This window comes from Chelonoidis abingdonii, chromosome 9 (genome assembly GCF_003597395.2).
Source record: "Chelonoidis abingdonii isolate Lonesome George chromosome 9, CheloAbing_2.0, whole genome shotgun sequence".
NCBI classification, from domain to species: domain Eukaryota; kingdom Metazoa; phylum Chordata; order Testudines; family Testudinidae; genus Chelonoidis; species Chelonoidis abingdonii.
The window spans coordinates 15,693,024-15,717,345 of record NC_133777.1 but is presented as its reverse complement, the minus strand read 5'-3'; the positions used below and the strand labels follow the sequence as shown (position 1 = coordinate 15,717,345).

General features: G+C 37.2%; 1 protein-coding gene across 2 annotated transcripts; it reads left to right on the top strand.

Moving 5' to 3' along the window:
* Nucleotides 1-125: 125 nt before the first annotated feature.
* Nucleotides 126-22,596, top strand: LOC116837584 (transmembrane protein 180-like). 2 transcript variants are annotated; one of them, XM_032802135.1, is made up of 7 exons: nt 126-156; nt 3,381-3,562; nt 4,542-5,276; nt 9,459-9,613; nt 11,381-11,464; nt 13,413-13,556; nt 21,414-22,596. In XM_032802135.1, exons 2-7 carry the CDS (start codon nt 3,410-3,412, stop codon nt 21,541-21,543), a joined length of 1,401 nt encoding a protein of 466 aa, XP_032658026.1. In that variant the 5' UTR covers nt 126-156; nt 3,381-3,409; the 3' UTR covers nt 21,544-22,596. The 2 variants fall into 2 exon arrangements, with proteins under 2 accessions (XP_032658026.1, XP_032658025.1); XM_032802134.2 differs by lacking the exon at nt 126-156 and adding an exon at nt 1,073-2,830.
* Nucleotides 22,597-24,322: the final 1,726 nt, after the last annotated feature.

Sequence of the window (24,322 nt, the reverse complement as noted above, 5' to 3'; positions counted from 1 at the left end):
GCCGCCACTCAGGGATCGACCGGAACGCCGGCCAATCACGCGCAGAAAGCCTCCACTCAGCCAATGGAGTGGGGGATTAGGTGAGTCTGGGAGATTAAGGTCCGCCCCCCGAGTGAGCTGCGCAGCCTCCGGCCGGAGGGCGGAGACAACGAGTCGGTTAGTGCTTGCTATGGGTGGGCGCAGTGGATAAGGCTCTGGCGGGTTAATTCCCGGGGACTGGGTTCTCGGGCTTCCCGGGGTGGATAAGGGGGAGCTGAGGGGAAGTGGGGGTTGAGGGACCCGTGGGGGTGATTGGATGGGGAAGCTGTCATAGGTGCTGGAACTAAGGGTGTGGGGGTGCTGTAGCACCCTCTGACTTGAAGTGGTTTCCATTATATCCAGGGTTTACAGTTTGGTTCAATGTCTCTCAGCACCCCTCATTATACAAATTGTTCCAGCACCCATGGGAGCTGGGGGCGGGGGTGGGAATGGTGGTGAGGTACAGAGGGATGGGGTGCTATAGATGTGTGATTGGATGAGGGAACTATGAGGGTGGGAATGGTGGTGAAGCACAGAGGGATAGGACTAGGTGAGTCTAGGGGCCTCATAGGTGCATGCTGTTAAGTGGTCCCTGAAGTGATCTCTGTGTGTATGTATGGTCCATAAAGCATCCTGGGGTCCTTAGGGATGAGTGCTTGGTTCTGTTCAAATGCTTTCAAACAGAATTGTATTCTGCAGCTCATAGATGCCAACAACGTCTTTTTATTGTAAACTTCCCATGGTGCTGTTGTTTGGTGAGGAATCTCTGGCCACACTGAAGCATGGTAGCAGCTGCTACCATGTTTGAAAATAATTATCCATAATAATACCTAGAAATTATGTAGTACTTTTCACCCATAGACCTTTAATATTTACAAAGAAGGGTGATCATAATCCCACTTTACAGAGGGGGAAGGGTGGGACTGTTGGAGAAAGGAACATGACTTGCCCAACTCTACAGAGAACAAAGGTCTCCAAGTTTCTAGTCCAGTGAACTGTCCACTAGACCCTTCTGTCTTCTGGTTATCAAGTGCAGTTCTGTAGTGATAAAAAGGAGCAATGGTTGGCAACCATTAGAATTTGGGTTCTCTGATTTTTTTGTAAAAGTGGATTGTGTTTCATGTATTCACCTTCCCTCCTATTCAAAATCGTGCAGACCTCTTTCCCTTGCATTTGCAGTTATATCTCTATCAGATACAGAAAGTGCTTACTCTCAGCGTTAGAAAGTATAATGTATTTGTAGCTACATTTTAATGTGGTTTAAAAGATGTAAAATAGATGTGACCAGCCACTTCAGAGGACCGCTAACAAGTGCTCAATAGAGTACAGTTTGGGAACCCCTGCAGCAGAGCATGGTATCTGTCAGCTAGCACAGTTTGGACAGGGCTTATTATTATAATTTGGAATCCATTTTCGTCTCTCTACCTGTGTACTAGTTTTCTTTTACTCCTGGTCATTGCTTCTTGGAGAGAAGCAAGTAATATGCAGTATGATTGCTCTGTCTAAATACATCAGAGGGATAAAAACTCCTCTCCCTCTCTGGTAATTCAAACTAAGTGTCAATGTGAACACAAGAACAAATGGCTATAAACTGGCTATCAGCAAGGTTAGGCTTGAAATTAGACAAAAAAACATCAGAGGAGTGAAGTTCTGGAACAGCCTTCCAAAGGGAGTAGTGGGGGTAAAAAACCTAACTGGTTTCAAGACTGAGCTTGATACGTTTATGGAGGGGATTATATGATGGGACTGACTATGAGGGCACGTGGCCCATCAGCAACTGCCAGTAGCAAAAATCTGCAACTGCTGGAGATGAGACAGTAGATGGGGAGGACTCTGAGTTGGTACAGCAAATTCTTTCCCAGGTATCTGCCTGGTGGGTCTTGCCCACATGCTCAGGGTCTAACTGATTGCCATGTTTGGGATCAGAAAGGAATTTTTCCCCATGTCAGATTGGCTGGGATTTTTTTGCCTTCTTTTGCAGCATGGGACATGGATCACTTGCAGGTTTAAACTAATGTAAATGGTTTAATTCTCTGTAACTTTAAGTCTTTAAATCATGATTTGAGGACTGTAGTAGCTCAGCCAGAGATTAGGGGTCTATTTCAGGCAGGGATTTGGAGCAATCAAATTTTTGAATTGCTCCGCTCTGGCTCTGGGGAAAAACCTACTGGTCTGCGCTGCAGCTCCGGGCTCTGCTCCAAAGCCCTGATTTCTGGAGTTGGTGAGGTTCTGTGTCCTGCAATGTGCAGGAGAACACACTAGATGATCATGATGGTCCCTTCTGACCTTGAAATCTATAAGTCTATTTGAGTGGGAAGGTGGTCAGCTAAATCTGGTGGGACCCATCTGTTACCTTTTTAAATAACAGTCTGTTTTGCTCTGTCGATCCTCTAGCTCACAAGTATCAGTAGATTAGTAGCCATTAGGAATTTGGAACTTAAACCTACCTGGTTTCCTCTTCCTGATTATTACAAAGTCAAATCTCATGATTTAGTATAGATATAGGCTGACCAGGGGAATAGAAGGTAGAAGGGAATCATCATACATATTTACAGCATTGCACAGTTGGAGAGGCGCACTTCTTGCGAGAGGGAATATGATTCCAACCTTGATATGGAGCCCTAGATATATTGGCCAGTTCATTATGCAATGCACTGGACTAAGTTCAGCCAGTGGTTTGAATAACTATTCCAGATTGCTGTTAGGTATGGCCCTAGAGTTGAGTTTGGTTTCTGCAGAAAGAATTTATGAGGGAAATAATAAGGTTCACACACTTTCTGAAACTGAGGACCCCTTTGTCTAATTTTTTGGGGTAAGCAATTGCAGACCTTGTGTCAAATCTAATTGTATAGATTAATATAAAATGTACAGGTACATTTTGGGGGAAAACGAGAAAAAAAGACTTTAAAAAAGTCTGATTTACTAGCACTGTACCAGAGTATGGGTTTGCACTAGTGATTACAGTGCAAGACTGGGGTCATGATATAAAATTTTTGACAAATGACAAATGTATTCTTTGATACATATATACCATATTTTATGTACTCATACTAAATTAAGAAACGTCCTTGATCTCTTAATACTGTAGCTTATTGACTCAATTTTATAGACATTTTGTTGTACGTTTTAAAAGTTGGAAAGAGACTGAATGATAACGTTGACCAACATGTACTCTAGGAATCCATTCTTGCAGTCCTAACATAGGCAAATCTCCAATTGTTTTTCATTTTACGAAGTAGTAAAACTAAAATGTGGCACACTGTAACATGGAATTCAGTCCTCTAATAGCAAGGATTATAAATATCAATTGTACTTAGTCAATCAATAACTAATTATAAGTATTTTTCCTTTTTCATAATTAGAAGAAGAAGAGGCATTCACAATTTGGAAAATGAAGTTTGTTTTAGGAATTCATCCTAATGCCCTGGCATATTCCATGACCACACTAGGTGCTGGAATGATGAACAGTATCTTTAATTTCTACTATGTTAAGCTTTTCTTAAATCAATACAAGATTTCAGAAGTAGCATTTCATCAAGCACAGGTATAGTACATTGGAATGTGGTTTTTCATATTGTTGTCTATGGTGTTTGTATCATAACAATGAAATAATTCTGCTTCATGATGAATCAGTTATTGACATACTGCAAATAGAATTAAATATTTGATCCTTAAATTATAGGTATATTCAAAGTTTGTTAATAGTTTTTAGGTTTCAAAAAAATTCCATTGTTGGAAGTATGTTTGTTACTCTGATAATGTTTAAAATAAAGTTTTTCTTTACCAGTGTTATGTCTCTGTTCAGCAAAGGTTTAAACACGTGTTAAACTGTAATAGCAGTCCAGGAATGCTATTAGTGCTTAAAGTTAAACATCGCCATGATCCTGAAAACCCTTACTTATGTGAGCAACCTTATGCATGTATGTAGTCCCAATGAATTAGAAGGGTCTGCTCATGTTCTCAAAGTTACTTATATGCACAAGTGTTTACAAGATGAAGGGCCATTTGTGTAAGTCTTTGGAGGACTGGGGCTTTAAGGCCAGACTTTTAAAGGTATATAGGCACCGAACAATGCGAGTAGGCATTTAGAGGGATTTTCATATGCACCTAAGTGCCTAACATCCACTTTTGAAAATCCTCCTAGGTGCCAATCTGCATCTTAAAGCACCTAAATACCTTTAAAAATCTGGCCTTGGTCCATTTCCATTTGGCAAGCTTTCCTCTCTTGTTTTCCAAGTAGAATTGTGCATTAAACAAATATGACATGGTGTACTTCATTGTTTGTGCATCAATATCCTCTGTTAGCAGAGATTTAGAAATAGTTTAATTCAGATGACTTTACATACACATATACATAATGTTTGTGTGAGAGTATACAACATACAAAATATATTTAACCTTTCCATCATATAGGTCAGCACTTCTGTTATTCCAGATGTTATCTACGTATGTATGTATGTTATGTCTTGAAGAATCCTAAAGAAAAATATCACTAATGAGAAATTCTGTATTTTTCTTCTCAGGTAGTTTTTATGATCTGGAATGCCATTAATGACCCTCTCTTTGGGTATATTCAAGACAACTCCAAAGTCCCCTGCTGCTCAAGACGTCAATTTTCAATTTTATATGGAGCACCATTGTATGGTTTAGCTTTTCTGCTTCCCTGGTTTCCTTGGAAACATTATGAGGAAGGTGACTGGCTTAATGGTCTTCACCTTATTGTTGCTTTATGTGCTTTTGATGGGTTGCTTACATTTGTGTTGCTAGCACAATGTGCGCTCTTTGCAGAGATTTCAACTAGACATGAAAGTAGACTTCAGCTTATTAAATATAACCAAGTGGCAACATTAGTTGGATCAACCAGCATTCTTTTTTGTGGACTAATATCAGATAATATGGAAAATTTTGCCTATTTTCAAATCTTTACTGTTTTGGTTGCAGTACTAGCAACTGCTTGTATGTGTTACACTGGCATATATAGCACAAGTCAGTATGAACAGAGAGAAACTCCTGTGGAGAACACTAGTTTAGAAAATAATGATAAAGCTCTCTCCTGGTCCTCTGTAATTTCATTGACCAAACAGATAATGACGCAGAAAAACTTTCTACTTTTTGTGACCATGAACTTCTTTCAAGTCTTTCACCTAGCCTTCTGCAACAATTTCATGATGATCTTTGCAGATAATCTCATCCCTAAGGATGTCCTTTCCTCTTTTATAAGAAGCATCATGTATGGGGCTGGCTTTATTTGTCCTCAGGTATGCAACAATGCTTTTAATCTTTTGTTTAAAAGGAAAATGCAGTTTACTTTTGTTCTAGTTCTCAGTACTTAAAGTATCTGTTTACACTGCTTGGAGAAAATGCTGTATCTGGCAGAAAGCTTTTATAAATCTGAGGAACAAATCTTGTGCACCAACATTATAAAAAGAACTTTAGTCTCGTCTGTGTAGTCTAGCCAAACAGGCAGCATAGAATGGCAGAGAGAGGGAGGGTAGGCAGATAAAAGAACAGTCAACAAGAATGGAAAATAAATGTTTTTGTGTTTCAGGGGCTTAACAACTTACAATAAGAGAAGGAAAATAAGCTCAATATCGGGAAAAAATATCCTAAAAGTGAAATGTATTGAAGAACTTGATGTTAATTTTTCTTATTTTAATGTGTCCGGATGGTGAGCGAATCCCCATTGCTTTCAGACATTGAAAACTAGATGGGACAGAACACTGGAAAATAAATGTTAGATATAACGCCCCTATCCCCTTCACCCCCCACCCAAATGAACACTGCATCATCATGGGAATTGAAGGGGCTCGATGACCTAACAAAGCAAGGTCTGTCAACTCACCTGCATTTGAGGGAGTAACACCTTCTAATTGATTTTTGTCATTCATTCATCATCTGCATGTAGAAGGTGAGCAAGATCCCATCCCAAGAGAATCAAATATGGTTTGCACTGGAAGGGAAAGAGGACCCAAAGGGTTAGATGTGAAGGGAAAGATTAGGACAGCAGTGGGAGAGGAGTGAGAGAAAAAATATGCAAAAAGATGCCCCACAGAGGAGACAAGTGTGCTTGTTTTTAGATAAATCAATAAAATCCTCCTACTCATGCCCCCCCTAAAAACTTGTATAAAGCTTATCTTCAAAAACTTTCCATTAGTTTACTTTAAATGTTTATGGTTTGATTTTTCTCAAATAGTGAGCATCTGCAGTAGATTATATATGGGTGTTTTGGGTGCCTAGCACTTCTGAAAATCAGGCCATTCATTCTTAATGTGAACAGCTTGTGTTCTTTTTAATAAATACATTAATAAAATATAAAAGGAGACATGGGGAAAGTACTAATTTAATCCTCAGATAGGAATTTGTTATAGTTTAAGCTTCTGCTGACATACAGCAATGAAATACAACTAATATATTTTCTTTGGTGCAGAACTTATAAATATCTACCATTAAAACTCCCTGACCCTGCCAGAGATTTTACAGGTCTCTTTTATAACTCAAGAAAATACCTAGGTAATAAACTTCTATAGGAATATATCTAACAGAAATTAGGACAGCCTCAATAACTTTACTCTCAATATATACCAATCACTGCGGATAAAATCAACATGAGAATCTGAAATGAACAATCTTTCAGAAAACACATTTATCCCTGCTTCCCAAAGATTCGTTGTCTAGAAGGCCACTGAACTGTGTAAAGTTTGCTGTGACTTTATTTTTCTTGGTTTTGTCCCTTCGAATTCAAGATATAACAAAATTCTCCAACAGCAGTGTCCTGAAGTTCACTTACTGTAAAGCACCCAGCCTACATAAAAGAAAGCTGCTTTGTGGATTATGCTTGTCTGGCCAGTACAAAGCTAGATCACGGTTTCTATTAAGGGATGGCAGTTGGTGTGTAGGATAGGACACATATCCTGAACATGCCATGGTGTTGCAATCAAAGGACTTAAAAGTTGAAGCTTAAAGCATCAACTGAGTCAATATTTCTCTGGAAATTGAGAGCTTTATTGAAAGACCCCAGTAAAGTTTACGCAACACTAGAGCTTGAAGCTCCCAGGGTGTGTTGATTTTTCTTAATTATAATGAAATGAGATCCAGTTGATTAAAATAGCACGTATTACACATCTGTTACTATTTCTAAATATGAATATATTTTCACAAAGTGTCAGATAATAGATAATTTTTTTAACATCTAGTTCCAGTCAGATTTGCACTTCTTTGTATAACAGCCACTTGTGTCAATTCCCTACTTAACCTGCTCATTACTCTGTATGGTTCTCCGTTTTTTTAAGCAGTAATTATGAATTACCTCATAATATTTGCCACAATCTTTTAAAAAAATTATCCTATTCATGTGTGGAGCATTCAAAAATGTGTTTGCCTTTTGTTTCCTTGTGCTGTATCTTCAACCCATTCTGTAGCTAATAATGAGAATTGATGCTGTTTACAGTAATTAAACATGGGAAGGAAAGTGCAAGGGGAGTTCCTTCCTTTTGTTAAATGCTTATTGAGTTTGAAATCATTAATCTTGGTGGCTAATTAATATTGAAGGAAAGAGAGCATTGTCCTCTTGTAACTCATGGAAGGCGCTCAAATCTGACAGCGATGCAAACTGTATACCTGGGTACATAGATAGTGTGTCATTACATTAGAAAAATAAAAGGCACCATGAACATTCAAAATGTATCTCATTTGAAAATGGAAAGTAAGAGAGGGAAGAGAAAGGAAGAGTTTAATTTTTGTGCTTTAAAGCTTGTTATCACTGCAGCTTTTTAGTGCATTTTCAATATTAAATCTGAATCTTAAAACACTATTGCTTTGTTTATATGTTAGATCATAATAGAGATTATGAAATCATATTTTAAGACTGAAATTCTGATGGTGCCTCAATCTGTTGTTTTTATTTTCTAACTTCCTATTGTAACAAAAATATATATAGTTTAAGATATTTAATTGAATTATTTGTTTTGAGTGTTCAGAAAACAAACAATTATTTCTCAAAAGCAAGGAGGACAACATAAGCCAAATGTTCTTTCTACCTTTTATGTCACTAGTAATAAAGATTTTGCTTCTAGAATTTGGTTGACAGTTTTGCTAATGTATGAAAGAATGGAATCCAGGTGTACTGGGTTTGCTTTTTAATAGTGATAGACTTTCCCTTTAAGGTGGTATCTGTGCTTGATTTTCACCCCTGAGTTTCAGTTTCTTACCTCAGGACATAGGGGACTCCCCAAGCTTTTAAAGGGTTTTGGCATGTAGCAGTAGTGTCTTTCTTTGCTGGTACTATTCAGGTTACTTAGGGGCTCAACATCTAATGGTCAGTTTTGGTATAAATTATTTCTGTGTGCTTCATGGTGAAACATTCTTCAAATGGTTTTTATTTTTAAAGTGTTTTAATTAATTCAGACTTTTGTGACATAATGCGTGTGTGGATTTCTAGTGCCCTAATCTGAAAATATTAAAATATAATTTTCAATGCTGAATTTATGGATTTGATTCTCTTCTTTAGATTCACATAGCTCTTTTGCTCAACATTTTCAAACTAAAACTTGCTTTAGATTTAAAAGTTAGCACAGTCTATGACTAAAACATCAGTGTTCTGTAGAAAAAGGACCTTTTATTAAATTAGCTTTTCCAGGTTGTGAATTGGGTCTCTTAATTCTTTTCATTAGCATATGAAGTCAAGAGTGAATTACTGGATGTGACACATCCAAAAAGCTGAAATTTTATTGTTGCTAGGACTTCGTATAGACTGTTGGATTTTGAAATCTGGAAACTTGAAATGGAACTACGAGTACTGTGCATTCAGCATCTACCTTTCCCAATACCTTTTTCTACAATAGAAGCAAAACTGGTAATCTGTTACGATAGGATTTCAGTGAAACTGTTTTATCAACTACAAAAGTGACACTGAGTAATAGTGATAGTAGAAGTTTACCATATATGTCCATTGATATCAGAGCCATTATGATGTTAATGAAAAATTATAGCTTTAAAAGTAAACCACCCAATTTGTTCACTATGAACACACTGCAAAATAAATTGGATAAGGGATATCAGACATTATGCTCTAGGGTATGAGCTGATTGCTGTCTGAAGTGGGAAGCAATATTTACCCCAATATAGAGTAGTGCACAGACTGATTCTGGGTGAAGGGAGAGCGTTCTTCTCTGAAGCATCTGTTTTAAAACAGTCAGAGATAGGACCATCCCACTGGTCCTATCATCTATTCTGTTTATGGAGTTCCTATGTTCTTAATTTGTGAGCGCATTTGAAAATGTTACTGATTCAGATTTCCCCTTGCAGAAAATATTCATGTTTGCTAATCAGTAGAAGTAGTGTAGGAGTAAAACATTTATAGCATCCAAAACTCTGTTTTCTTGAAAGAAGTGCTGAAGTACTGTATTAAGTATATACTTAATATGTATCTATTGTCTTTTCAGTGCCTTGTTCTTCTCTGTCAGACTTTGCTGAAGAAGTTTGGTTATTACAGGATCATCTTGTTTTCCTTTTACTTAGAAGGAATAGCTGCAGCTGTCATGTTTGTTCTAGGACCAGAACACTACTACGTTCTGGCTATTTATCTCACAACAAACATGTAAGTAAATATATACTTTCAAGGATCCTATTTAAAACCAGAAATTAACAGCTTGCTACGCCTTGTGAAAGGAGTCTGTTAGGTCACTTTGTTTTTATACTTTTTGTCATGCCCTTTTAGTAGCTTGAAGAATTTCCTACTATAAGCTTTGCTCTTCTTTTTTTGTTTTGTTTCATGGGTCTGAAAAGGAGCTGCAGTTAAAATGGCAACTCTTGTTTAACAGTGTTTGAGCTTTTAGTTACTGCTTTTTATTTTCTTTTAAAAATTAACAATCTAATAAATACAATAATTAGAGTTTGCAATGTTTGTCTCCAGCCACATCAGTTTTAACATTGTCAATGGAGTCTGCATTTGACTACAGACTTTCCCATTTACCCAGACAGCAGTTTCCCACCACCTCTTCAAGTAGTGTCCCTATCTGTATTCCTACTGTAGGTATATCTGAGTCCCTGTGCCTCAGATCGGAGATTTTAAGCAGCAGTGTCTGTTTGGCCCACACATGTGCTCTCCCTGTCTTGTGCCTTGCCTCGAGGCTATCTAGCACTGCATGGACGAACTACCCTCAGTTCCTTCTCAACCGCCCTTGGCCTGGGACTGAGTACTAGCAGAGTGAAAGAGAAATTCAGTTCTAAACCTTATTTTGGTTTACACAGTAGCTAGTAGAGTTTCTGTTATTTAGATTCAGACTCTTCCCTTTCCCTTCTATTTTAAATTGAAAAAATAAAAGATTTTAGATCCCTCCACCCCATGAAAATGCTGGCAATTCACGTGACTGTTGGCTAAACAACATTAAACTTGTTTTCTTTGGTACTGCTAGAGCATGAAGCCTTGAGTTTATTTCACAGATCAGGTAGATCCGTGAGGTGTGGAAAATGCTCAAAAGGAAATGCTTCATTAAACATTTTTAAAAACAGCCTTCTCAATTAAAGTAGTATGGTAGTAATTTCATGGTCTTCCCTTCCTACCTCGTCTGTCCTCTTTGCATATATTTTCTTTCTCTTTCTTCACCTCTTCCTCCCTCTCCCCAGATTTCAGTCATGGACTATTATAACTAAGACCTATGTGACAACTGAGTTACATTATCCAGTAATATATTTTCCTCATTTCAAGTATTCTGGTTTCCTTAGAAAAAAATCTCTCAAGATGTATGAAGGTTATTTAAGTATTAGCTGCTAGCCCAAAAAGGACTTTTGTAATTTGAACCTAATTTTTCCAAAACTTAGCAATACATGCAAATCTATCATCCTGTTTATCGTTTCATTTATTGGTCACGTGTTAAATGTATTTTTTTACCTTTATCATTCTAATTGTGTCACTTATTTTAAGTTTGTTTCCTATCTTTCCCTTCCAGTCCTCTGCATGTCCTTTTTCAGATTTCTAGAGGAGAATTTTAGTTTTTTCTTCTGCGATGTTCCTTTTCTCCATTCAAGTCAGTTTAAGTTGATATTAATAACCGCAATAAGTATCTGTCATCTTTCACTTCAATGCCAAGCTACTATCTTGAAATTCCAGAAAGAGTTGAGAAAGTTTTAGGTTTCTATACGGATTTCTAATTCCTGACTAAAATAATAGCTCTAATATTTATTTAAAGAACTGATCTTTAAATAAACCTAACAGACATTTTTTAATTTGAAATGAGAGAGAGTGTGTGTGAGAAAGAGAGGGAAATACACACACAAACACTAAACCATCCATTACAGTTTTTTCTTATTGAGAAAAGTATGTTTAATCTCTATCAATGTTTTGAAATATTTTGTCTTTCTATAGGGTAATTGTTCAAGCGTCATTCAGTTTGTTTAATCTGCCCTTGGCAGATATTGTTGATGCAGACTTAATAAAACACAAACGGAGGTATGTTGATCTTACTACTGCTCAGAAAATGTTCTGTAGCTAGTGTCATCAAATTCTCTATATCAAAGTTAAATTTTCATACACTAAACACTCTGAACATATTAATCTAAAAGGATTCTTAATTCAGTAAAAAAAAGTTTTGTTTTATTTTAAATTACAACTATTTTTAAGAAGTTTCACTTTATATTTACTTTTAATATGAGAAGTCAATGGGAATTCATTATTACTGTACATTGCTTTAAATCTTTTGAAATGTTATCAGTTATTTAATAACTTTTTCCTAGATTATGTCCAAATAAATGCAGAAAATATTGTGGCATTCTTTGGCTTCAGTCCTGCAAACACTTACATTAAGGGGTTAATTTACACACATAAGTAAAGGTAAGGACATGCATAAATGTCTGCAGGATTAGGATTGACACCATCAGCTCAGGATTAAACAAATACTGTGAATGGCTTGCCAACTACAAAACCAGTTTCTCCTCTCTTGGTTTTCACACTTCAGCTGCTAGAAGAGGGCCTCATCCTGCCTGATTGAACTAACCTCGTTATCTCTAGCCTGCTTCTTGCTTGCATATATATACCTGCCCCTGGAAATTTCCACTACATGCATCCGACGAAGTGGGTATTCACCCACAAAAGCTCATGCTTTGATACGTCTGTTAGTCTATAAGGTGCCACAGGACTCTTTGCTGCTTTTAACAAAGGAATGAATTTAAACAACACACCAGATCACTTCCATTGTGAACTCTATTATATTTATAAGAGCCCAGTCCTACAAACATTCACATGTTTAGTCCTGTTGACTTCAGTAGAAATACTCCCCTGCCCATTATTATTCAGAGGCTTAAGAGTTGGCAGGATAGGGTCTTTCTAATACGGAGAAGGTATTTGAAAGTTTGAACTATACCACTTAACAAGCAACATTCAAAGTTGTCGTAGCTGCCATTCAGTTTTTTAAATAAAACTTGCTGTGATATACTCTACTGTGATTCATGTACCTTTTGGATTTATATCCATGTGCAGCTAACTTCCTGTTGCTTTTACAAATATACCGATTTTTATACCAGTGGGGTTTCTGGTTTCAGTGCTATTTGAGGGGGATAAAGGAAATCAGGCTCCCTCTAAGGCCACAGTTCTGCAAAGACTAAGCACATATATTACTTTATACCTGTGAATAGTTCCATTAGCTTCAGTGGGACTATTCCAACACATAAAATTGAACCTGGGTATAAATCCTTGCAGGACTGGGGTCAGTGTCTACGTAGACCACATCTCATAAGTGTTACTAAAGAAAATTCAATGTACCTGGAAAGTGCAGTGGTGTAACTTAGAATTTAAAAATATTCTTGGTAGGACTGCCCAGTCCATATACAAGACTTGAAATTATTCTGAATAACAATCAGATTGCTTTGTTTGAAGAACACTTAATACAAGAAGAACAATTGACTAAATTAGTTTCTAGTACCAAATCATGTCTTTTACAAATGTAAGTTTATCCTATTTTGCTCTTGTTAATATTATGCAATTGCAACTCTTGAGGCTCCAGAGTATGGGCCTGATCCAAAGCCCATTGAAGTCAATATGAATCTTTCAGTTAACTTCAGCAGGCTTTGGATTAGGCCCTGTGGCACTGTTCTTTTAGATCCCTGATTATTTTATTTATGGTCAAGTAAGGTAGTTGTGGGGACCTAAGATAGTATAAAAGGTATGTTTATAGATTAAAAAAAAAAAAACTACTGCACTTATCTAACTGGAATGTAGTCATTTCAGTATGATATCTGAACCATTCACTGACTAGAATGTTGACGGTAAGTATGCAGTTTGTATCCTGACCGTTAATATTTGAGTCTGAACAGTTCTTAAATAATGAACACAATAAGTGCTGTAAGTGATGTATATTTATATACTGTGTAAAATAGATTAATATTTGTCTTGAATATTTCAGATCACCACTTTCCTCCATGGTTTTTGGTACCAATGCTTTATTTACTAAGCCTGCCCAGTCTTTGGCTCCTATGCTTGTGGTTACAATACTAAATCAATTTGGATATGAGAACCTGAATAATAAATTTTCTCAGCCTGATCCAAGGTGAGTTAAAAAGTGAAGTTTTAAGTCTCAACCAGTGAAATAATGTTACACAGCTATTACAAATTATTATGCAGTTAGCTTGTATCAGATGTGTTGCAACTTGGTGTCAACAAATTTTCAGTTGGTCCTCATCTACAATGACATGAAAATGTTGTCCAAGTAGATATTTATTCTGAAAAAATGTACTTTTAAAAGACAGGACATGGGAAAACTTGCTGCATGGTAGGTGTGCATGGGTGTGTGGAAAAACTCATTTCAGTGTATGGTTATTTTTGTCATTCTGTTGTGCAAAATTAAAAAAGAGTCAAACCTGTGATGTTCTAACTTTGACTATAACTTACCAAAACCACAGAAGTGTATTTATTTCATAAATATAGTTACTATACATATTTAGTACAGTAGGACTGTGACTAATCTATTTTGTGTTTGAGAGAAACAATACAATTATAGGAGGAAGAGGGGTTTGGCTCAACTAGGTAAATCACTTTTGGTTAGAGTACAGTTTTCATTCTTATCTTAATGGCCTTATCTTAGTTACTTTCTAAAATTTTACTTTAATTCAAGAAAACTCTTTAAAAATACAGAGAGGATAAAACCTCCTTGGGGAAGGGTCTTTAAGGAAAAGAGAGTGGATATGTGGCCAATGTTTCTGGAACCTTCTTTGTGAACCTAATGGACTCTAGAAGAAAGGCATAGAGGTAGGTTTGGAAGGAGGACAAGTTGGGGACATTCAGAAAAGCAGCTTCAGCAAAGTGAAAAGTACTTAGGGTACAGGTGAGCAAACTACGGCCGCCAGCTGAATTAGTCCGGCCCTCAAGGTCCTGCTGGGGAGCAGGGTCTGGAGCTTGTCTGGGGAGCAGGGTCTGGAGCCAGGGAGCAGGGTCAGGGACTGCTCCACATGCACACCCCTGTGCCATGGCTCCCAGAAGCAGTGGCATGTCCCCCCTCCAGTTCCTCCTACTCGGAGGGACAGCCAGGGGGCTCAACATGCTGCTCCTGCCCCAAGCGCCACCCCTGCAGCTTCCATTGGCCGGGAACTGCAGCCAATGGGATCTGCAGGGGCAGTGCAGCGCACCGAGCCACCTGGCTGCGCCTCCACGTAGGGGCTGGAGGGGAGACATGCTGCTGTTTCCGGAAGCTGCTTGAGGTAAGTGCTGCCCGGAGCCTGCACCCCTGAGCCCCTTCCATGCCCCAGCCCTGATCCCCCCTCCCATCCTCTGAACCCCTCAATTCCAGACCAGAGCACCCTCCTGCACCCAAGACCCTCATTCCTAGCTCCACCCCAGAGCCTGCACACCCAACCACAGCCCTCCCCCCAGGTGTTCCAACCCCCTCTCCAGACCTGATTCCCCCTCCCACCCTCTGAACCCCTCGGTCCCAGTCTGGAGCACTCTCCTACACCCTAAACCCTCATCCCCAGCCCCATCCCACAGCCAGGACCTCCAGCCGGAGCCCTTACCTCTCCCCGCACCTCAATCCCCTGCCCTAGCCCTGATCCCCTGCCCGCCTTCTGAACCCCTTACTCCCAGCCTGGAGCACCCTCTTACACCCCAAATCCCTCGTCCACCAGCCCCACCTGAGAGCCTGCACCCCCAGCCAGGGCCTGCACCCCAACCCCAATTTTGTGAGCATTCATGGCCCACCATACAATTTCCATACCCAGATGTGGCCCTCGGGCCAAAAAGTTTGCCCACCCCTGACTTAGGGTTACAGGAACAAAAAGGGTGTGTGGGGGGGAGATTTGAAAAAAAAAGTTGTAAGAACAGGAAGCTTAATTTTGATACAGTAGACCAATAGGGAGCCAGTGAAAGGATTTGAAGAGGGAATGCTGATAGCATCAAAAAAAGTGGATGATATTGGAGTGGAGGATTGGATAGGTTGCACTGAGCATTGTACGTACCAAAGAGGATGAATATATTCATCATCTTGATTCAAGGAAATTCATGTCTGAAGTACTATTGCAAGAAAACTGAATCATAATCTTTTCCAAGCTCTTAGAAAAGTGAAAAGGGATAGAGTTCAAGTCATTGGAATAGAATTTCATTTTCCAGAATTTCATTTTCCAGAAACTTATAGGCCTTCTACATAAATGTCTTAAAATTTCTAACATTGTTTATTTAAAAAAATGCATAAAATATTTGCTAAAGTGCAAATTATTAGTTTAGAATAGAAAGCCAAACTATGCTAATGAAATTTTGTTACTTAATGATAGTATAGAAGCATTAGTATGTTATCATTCTGACCAATAGAACAGGAATGATTAACAGTTGCTTCTTAGACCTGGTCTACACTAGTGTGCGGGGGAGGGGAATTGATCTAAGTTACACAATTTTCAGCTATGTGAATAACGTAGCTGAAGTTGATATACTTAGAACTACTCACCGCGGAGTCTTTACTATGGTGAGTCGACTGCTGCCACTCCCCCATCGACTCCGCCTGCGCCTCTCGCGCCAGTGGAGTACAGGAGTCGACAGGAGAGCACTCAGGGGTCAATTTATTGCATCTAGACTAGATGCAATAAATCGACCCCCACTGGATTGATCACTGCCTGCCAATCTGGCAGGTAGTATAGACACACCCTTATATAATGAAACTGCCTGATATACTAGTTTTCTTACAGTGGTTACTTTTGTTCCTATTTCAGATCAACAAAACCTTAACATTGACTTGTCTAACTTAGACCAATGGTTTTCAAACATTTTAAATAGAGGTGCAGATCCCTTTGGATATATAAGACATAGTCTGTGGACCCAAGGACCCAAGGTTGGAAACCACTGACTTAGACAATTCTGGTTTCTTTTTGATATATGCTAAGGTGGCATGGAATGAATGAAGGAAATTATTAGCAAACCAACCCATTCTACTGTGTCTTTACCCTCTTGCTTTATGTTCCTCATTAAAACACACGTCTTCCTATAAATCCTAGCCCATCCCTCAGTGAACTAAACATCTCTGCTCATTCATGCTGATATTTCATGTGGCTTATTGTCACCTCATTTTCCTGTCCTTGTATTTGTATGTTGCCTACCCAGGCCCCAATCTTGTGCACGCTTAAGTATTTGTGTAGTTTTACTTACGTGAGTTGTAGCATTGATTCTAGTGGTACTACTCACATCGGTAAAATTATGCCCATGCTTAAGTATACATAGGATAAGAGCCTTAAAATGTAAATTATTTTGGGTAGAGAGCGTCTCTTTTTACGTATCTGTAAAGCACTTAGTACTCTGGTGCTATAACATTAGTAGTACTTACACACACCAGGTACATTAAAAGAACACTATTAAGATTTCAGAGTCAAGTCATTCAGTAGTTAAGAAATGCCAGAATTAAGGTTTCCTGTGCCAAATATATATATATTTGACTCAGGCAGACCTCTGGCATGTACAATTTCAGCTTGAACAGTTAAAGTTTAGTAAAGTGATAAACAACCAAAGGTAATTGGAAGTTTCAAGCAATTTTAATAGTAGGCAGTGCTACCAATCCAATCTCTAATAATAGAAATATCTCAGTTTAACACTTGTTGTTCACGGTTCAGAATCAGAATGTTTACTATGTAGCAGAATAGGAACATTTTTTATCCAGGAATAAACGTAACTGATATCCTGTTGTTTTTAAAACATTGATAGGCATACAATCAAGCTAAAACACTCACTACTTTCTGATATACACCTCTACCCTGATATAATGCAACCCGATATAACATGAATTTGGATATAACACGGTAAAGCAGTCCTCCGGGGGGTGGGGCGGGAGCGCTGTGCACTCCAGTGGATCAAAGCAAGTTCTATATAACGCGCTTTCACCTATAACACGGTAAGATTTTTTTTGTCTTCCGAGGACAGCGTTATATTGAGATAAAGGTGTATTTTACTTACTGTTGTTACAAGTAACATCTACAGTGACTATTACTAAAAGGTTAGCAAAAAATATTCTTGTTTATTTGTTCCAGTTTGTTTACGCATTTGACAGCACTTGGGAAATAGTCACTTTCACTGTTTCCACTGTACACATAGTCAAATTTGTTTATTTGTGTAAATCTTTCAGACAGCAACAGGGGAAAGGAAAATTTTAAAAAGAAAATGTGAATTTAAAACCATAAGCCATTAGCAGGTATAATACCTGAAACCACCTTTTACCTTTTTTCCCTAAATAACTCTATTTCAAATCACCTGTCCCTTTAAAGAAATAAAATATCCCATATGCAACTTTGTGTTGCATAATTTATGCCTGAGGGCATAATCCTATGAATTTTAACTTTTAAGATGAGTTTTAAAGTAAGATTTCCCATATTGTGATACAGTAAACATATTGACTTAGTGCTAAGGGAGGTTTCCATACAGGAAATCAGTATTAGGGTCTGATCTTTCAAACTGTTATTCATACAAAGAATCATACTGAACCCACTGAATTACATGTATGAACAAGGATTGTTCACGTCAGCAAGGATTTGTACAATTGGGCCCAAATTATTATTTATTGACTATTGTTAGAGCATACAGGAAAACACAGTCCCTGCCCCAAAGAGCTTCCAGTTGAATACACAGAGAGAACATTCAAAGCACACACTATATTTGAAGATCAGTGACTGTGAATATTCCTTTTTTATGTGGATTCATACTGCTGACTACAGTGTATTGTTCTCATTGACAGGCTTGGTGGATGTGTGTTTTAGGAAGGGATTTGAATTATAAGTATAGTCATTTTGTACATGAGGATAAGAAGGGAGTTGCAAGGAGTGGCATGGAAGAGGCATAGCAATGGAAGGGAAGGTACATACAGGCTATTTAAGGTGGGTGGGTTGGGAGGAGCGTAGCAGTTGGAGAAAATGAAGGCTGAAATGTAGGCAGTGAAGGTGTTGTACAGAGTCTCGATAGTGCAAAGGAGAAATTTAAATTTTATGTAAAAGATGATGATGAGAAACCAGCACTGAGATTTAAGGAGGATAGCTATATGGTGACAAGAATGGGAGGGGAAGATGATTTTGGCAGTAACATTTTATCTGCCATCAAATGGTGTTTAGTGTTAATGTAATCTAATTAAAATCAATTTAAGAGCTAGTCATTCAGACAGGAGACAAATGACTTTTACACATGCACACTCAAAGAATTCTCTCCTGTTTAAGTCTTTTTGTTACTAATGACAGTGAGGCTGGTAATTTACAGTATTGGAGGATCACTTTTTGTTCCTTTTGGTTTATCCTGAACAGTTTTCCCTATAACATTAGATCCCTTTTTCTGCTCTATAAGAAAAACATAGTTTTGAACCTCCCTCTCCTGGAGATCTGCTGAAACTACAGTCAATCATACTATGAAAACACACTGGCAGTAGTTTGTTGTCCTCTTTATTATTGTTATTTCCTTGTCTTTAGAACAAATTATCAGCTTATAAATAGATGCACAATATATAGATGATGCACAATAAATAAGCTGTCAGTGCATCTGACAGTTGGAAACATCACATGGTCTAGTAGCAGGGTTAATAATAATCTGGTTATAGTGAGGAACTATATTTTAGCAAGAGCGTGTCTTTGAATATATGCATCTTTGTACTGCATGCACAAAATAATAATTATGTAAATAAATATTTTGAAGGCTTTCTTCTCCACCATTGTGATGTAATTTGAGCATTGTTCTTATTTATCCCAATGCTTCAATAGAATTATATTTAATATTTGTTCATTTTTCTGTATAATACAGCTATTTTACTTTTCATAATTCCTGTAAATGTGGAGTTTTAGAATAAAATATTAATCCATATATTTTTGTTAAATTAATGCAACTGTATTTAAACCAAACCAGGATTTCACCAGTATAAAGGCAAGGTAGGACTTGGCACAATCTTTTTCTTTTCTTTAGAAAAAGGTAAAATGCTTGTTAAAGGTTGACATTCTTAATACTGAAAATCGCAGTCCTCTGTTAATATACAGAAAGGTAACATGCAGGGAAAAGCAGTGTAGCTTCACTAGAGCACCTTGCCAAATTTGCCTCAGCCCCTTCCTGAAGGAACTTTATATAGGTAGATAGTTTACCAATTCAGTTCTTGGATTCCTTGCTGGCACTGCCAACAAGAAGACTAATTAATGCCAAACATAGTGGTGTTTTTTGTGATGCATATACTTGCTTACTTGGAAATGGAAAGCACCATTGAACCCAGGCCAGTAAACAACTATCAGATGCTAACTTGTGGTCTTTAAACAGTAAATACTGAATATGAACCACTGATCTACCTGTGAAAAGTCCCATCTCCTGTAACCAATTGCCTAAGCAGTTAAGTAATTCCCTTAGACCTATTTTAATTTTTAAGTATGTGTCTTTTCTTTCTCACTTGGTATTAAAATGTGCACAATGTATTTAAAAGAACTGTTTAACTTGGAATAAACGGTGATTGTATTGTGTTATACATTTAGGACCAAATGGTTCCATTGAAGTCAATGAGACCTGGATTTGGCCTTTTTTTGATTGACTCATAAGGTTTGATCCAAAGCCCTGCGAAGTCAATAGGAGTTTTTCCATTGACGTCAATCAGCTATGGATGAGGCCCATAGTACTCAGCTTTCACAACCATTCTGTTAGTCTCCCGTCTCATCTCACAGTGCTAAGGAAAAATAGAAAATAACGTACTCATCTTCTTGGAGACTGAAGAATTTTTTCAGAGAGTGTCTCACCTTGAGTTCAGTTTCTTGATATTTCTTAATTAGAATCCAATAATTAACTGAATGCCAGTGGATAATTATCACAGGTGCTAGACAAATGCCTAGATGTGTGTCAAGCTGTCAGAAACCAACCTGTTCATAAAGAGTTATTTTAATTGTATATTATCATTTGTAATACATAGTTGTTGATCTGCTTCTTTATGCATTACTCCTTAATGGAGATTTAGATTAGGAAATACCCTTATACATGCCAGGATAAGTCGGATAAGCCAGAATCTCAGTGTAACTTTAGCATGTAATATATGTATGGTTTAAGTCTTTATTTTTCCCTACAAAAAATAAAACTGAATTAATCTTAATATTTTGGTAAATGCATTGAGTTCCATGCATTAATCATGATCTGTTCGTCGCATTTACCAGCCGTAAGTACATTATACATAATTAATTTCTCAGATTTTTAACTTTTAAAAATACCAATATGTCCATATTGTTGTATTTTCCACTTTCTCCCATTCTTTTATTCACTCCCTTTAAAAAATGTTTAATCATACAAAACTTAATAGGATTGCCTGCTCTGTAAGGTGATATTGTTTTATACTAATTTTATATAACCTACCACAGCTGTGTAATAGATTACTTAATGGGTCTGTTAGCTTGTCTACAGCATATTAATATGCATCCTATTTATCTTACTCAGCTTATTCTTAATAGCTTATTTTCTACAAACTATCTTGTTTTAGGGGAGCAGGGGGCATAAATAAGTTTAAGGGAATGATGGAGCAGTACATGGAATCAGAAAATATAGTTGAATGTATTTGGCAATAGCCTTTGTTTCTGAATAGTGAGAAACCATACTCCCACTGTGATGCTGGGGATACAAAAACATTGGGTTATCTTCATCCACAGTCTGTATTTATATGCTACTTTTAATAAAGGTTGTTTAATCAGAATCAAACAAGATGAATATCTATACATTGAACTTTTGGTAAATACAGGAAAAAAAACATGGGGATTTTTATTCCTTACTCACAAGAATCTATATGGTTATTTTTGGTTTTTTTCCTCTAAAGTAAACCTACTATTTACTTCCTTTTAAAATTGACTGTGCTGAATAGTCAGAACTATTTTTTTAATCTATTAAGAATTGACTATAAGGGATGAAAACTGCATCTTGGGAAAACTGACATTTTTACCTTCTTTTCCAGTTTGTTTTTAGGTCTTCATGATGCTATGTTCTACTTGATCTGTCTGGTTCCACTTTGCATTGCAGTTATACAGATTCTGACATGGACTCCCTTCTCCATCCAGAACAGTCATATAACAGCCATACATTAAATCTTTATAACATTTAATCTGTACAGGAAGGATCTAGATTTTGTGTTGAATTGTACATAGTAGAATTATTACATTTCAAATGTGAAAAAGCAGAATTGTACTTAATGGACTATTAGACTAAATGCAATCTGAGCCATTAAATTAAAGCAGTCATCTATGGTGGCTATAAAACATATCATAAAGCACTCCCAGCCTTAACACAAAGTCTATACATAACCTTTTCTAGTTCAGTTACCATACATATGGCAATTGTAGGAATGCTGCCAATCTCCAGGGGACTCTACCGAGCATACTCCATTGCTAAAGACATAAAGGCATGTCTGTTGTGTACAGATATTACTGGATTTTGAGGGGAGTTAGCATTATGAATATGGCACCAGACTGGAAACCTAGTTCCCAGCACTGCCAGTGACGTGCTGTGTGACCTTGAAGGAAGTCACAGCAATGCTCTGAGCCTCTGTTCCCATTTTACAAGTGGGGAAACTGATACTTATCCATCTTTGTAAAGTAATTTGAGATCTACAGATGAAAAGCACAGTGTAAGAGCTAAATATTATTTAGTGATTGCATGTGTAGTTGAGGAATCTGAGGACTTAAGTTAAAGTTCAAGAAATCAGAGAGATAATGAAGTCTTAAGTTATGGTTACATTTTTTGAGTCATGCCAGAGAAACAGTTCTATTTACTTGTATTGTACATGCTACTATCAACATGTTTCCAATCAATGTCTTCTATATTTATATATCAAAAGATTCCTAACAAAAATGTTAGTGGAATTTCATGGGCCTGGATTCTTAAATTGTCTTTTATAATACGCCATTGTTTTTATACTTGGATTTCTGTATATTGATCATAGTCTGTTTTAAAAAACAAATTGTATAACTTGCCTTCCAATTTAGAAGAATTAGGGTTCCTGCTGTTTTGTGAACATAGGTTTTGAGGAGAAAACCTGAAAAAATCTAAATGACTTTTAGCCTGTGATTCACTGTATACAACTAAGTTTTCTTCTTGGTTACTCCTTCCAATTTGGTAATAAAGAAGTTATATTACAAATATTCTTTCCTTATACTCTCTCTGGTAGTATTTTGTCTTTTTCTCATATATTATTTTATTTTCTTTTTTCTTAAAGGAGATGCTCTTCCTTTCTGTTAGGGGACAATTCCCACTTCAGCTCCTAAATACCTACAATATGCCATAGATAATTAGCTTTCATTGGAGACAGAGTTTAGATAGAACTAGTTTAAACTTGCAGATTTAAACTAGTGTAAATGGTGAATTCTCTGTAACTTGAAATCTTTAAACCATGATTTGAGGACTTCAGTAACTGAGCCAGAGGTTAGGGGATATTTCAGGAGTGGGCGAGGTTCTGTGGCCTGCAACGTGCAGGAGGTCAGACTAGATGATCACGATGGTCCCTTCTGACCTTAAAGCCTATGATTCTATGAATTTATCCTTACATAATATAGAATTGTTAGAACACATTTAGACCATAGGGTTCGAGGGTGATAATACCATGTGGTACAACAGAAAGGACATCAAGATGTTAAGACCTAAAAAGAGTAGCAAGAATTAATTTAAATGGGCAAAGAGAGATAGTCTTTTGTGGAAGGTGTTTGGCAAATATAGCATTTTACTTACTGAAGTAAAGAAGGATAGAAAGGGATATGACTAAAATCTTAGACTACTATAAGAATAGTAAAGCTAAACTTAAATAGCACCTTTTCACTGTTACAACTCCAGCATGAGGATAGACAGACCAAAAATGACAGTATACAAAAAAATTGTAAGCCAACCTTCATTCACACAAAAGGGGATTAACAGTGTGAAATAATATAATACAGAAAATATGTAGCCATAGCCTATAAGAGTCATACTAAAGTACCAAATAAATATTTAACAGGACAAGTTAAAAGGGTAGATAGGGCTCCTTGTTTTCTTTTCAGTCATACCATTCTTCTCATCATAAAAGACAGCAAAAGTATCTACTGCCATGTGGAGTCAGAATAAAAGACCTTGAAAACTGATTACATTCAAGTGGCAATCTCATCACAAGAATTAGCGATAGAAGATTGACCACACTTACGATGGAAATGTGGAAAAAAATGTCACTGCCATGCACCTAACTTTATTATGCTGTGCCAAACTTACATGATTGCTTTGGTTAAGAACCAAAGAAGGGATGACCACATACAAAAGTTTAGTTTTCTACAACAGCTGGTTGATCTGTTCTGACTCTGTTAGCTTGGTGGTGCCTGAGTCTGAAGGTCCCATTGCTAGAAAAAAAATGCCACAGTTCAATCTTATATAAAATAGCCTCACCTGCATGCACACAGACAGACAGACATTATTTAGATGCATTACAACAATTTAATAAAATGATAGGCCTAAATTATTATTGCACAACTTTCATGACAGCCACACGTTCCTGATCTTGATATGAATTCTTGCAATCCAACTTGTTAGAACAGTAAACTAATTTTATTTATCTAAAACCAATACACAAAAGGCCATGCTAGATTTAAGTGGATGATTAAGTGTTAACATCTTTGCTCACCTAATCAGAGCAGTGGTGTACTATGGTGTGGTTAATAGTATAGTCAAAATCAGACTGTTCAAATGGCAATAAAAATTATATTGAGATTTTCCTGGGACAAACTCAATTTAGTTTGAGTTTATTTTATGGGGATGACAAGTCTGCTTCAGTTCTCTTATATGATGTAAGCTTCCCCAGGTGCCAGCTGTAATTTATGAATACTGTTATGTTGAGCTGGTTAGTGGGGT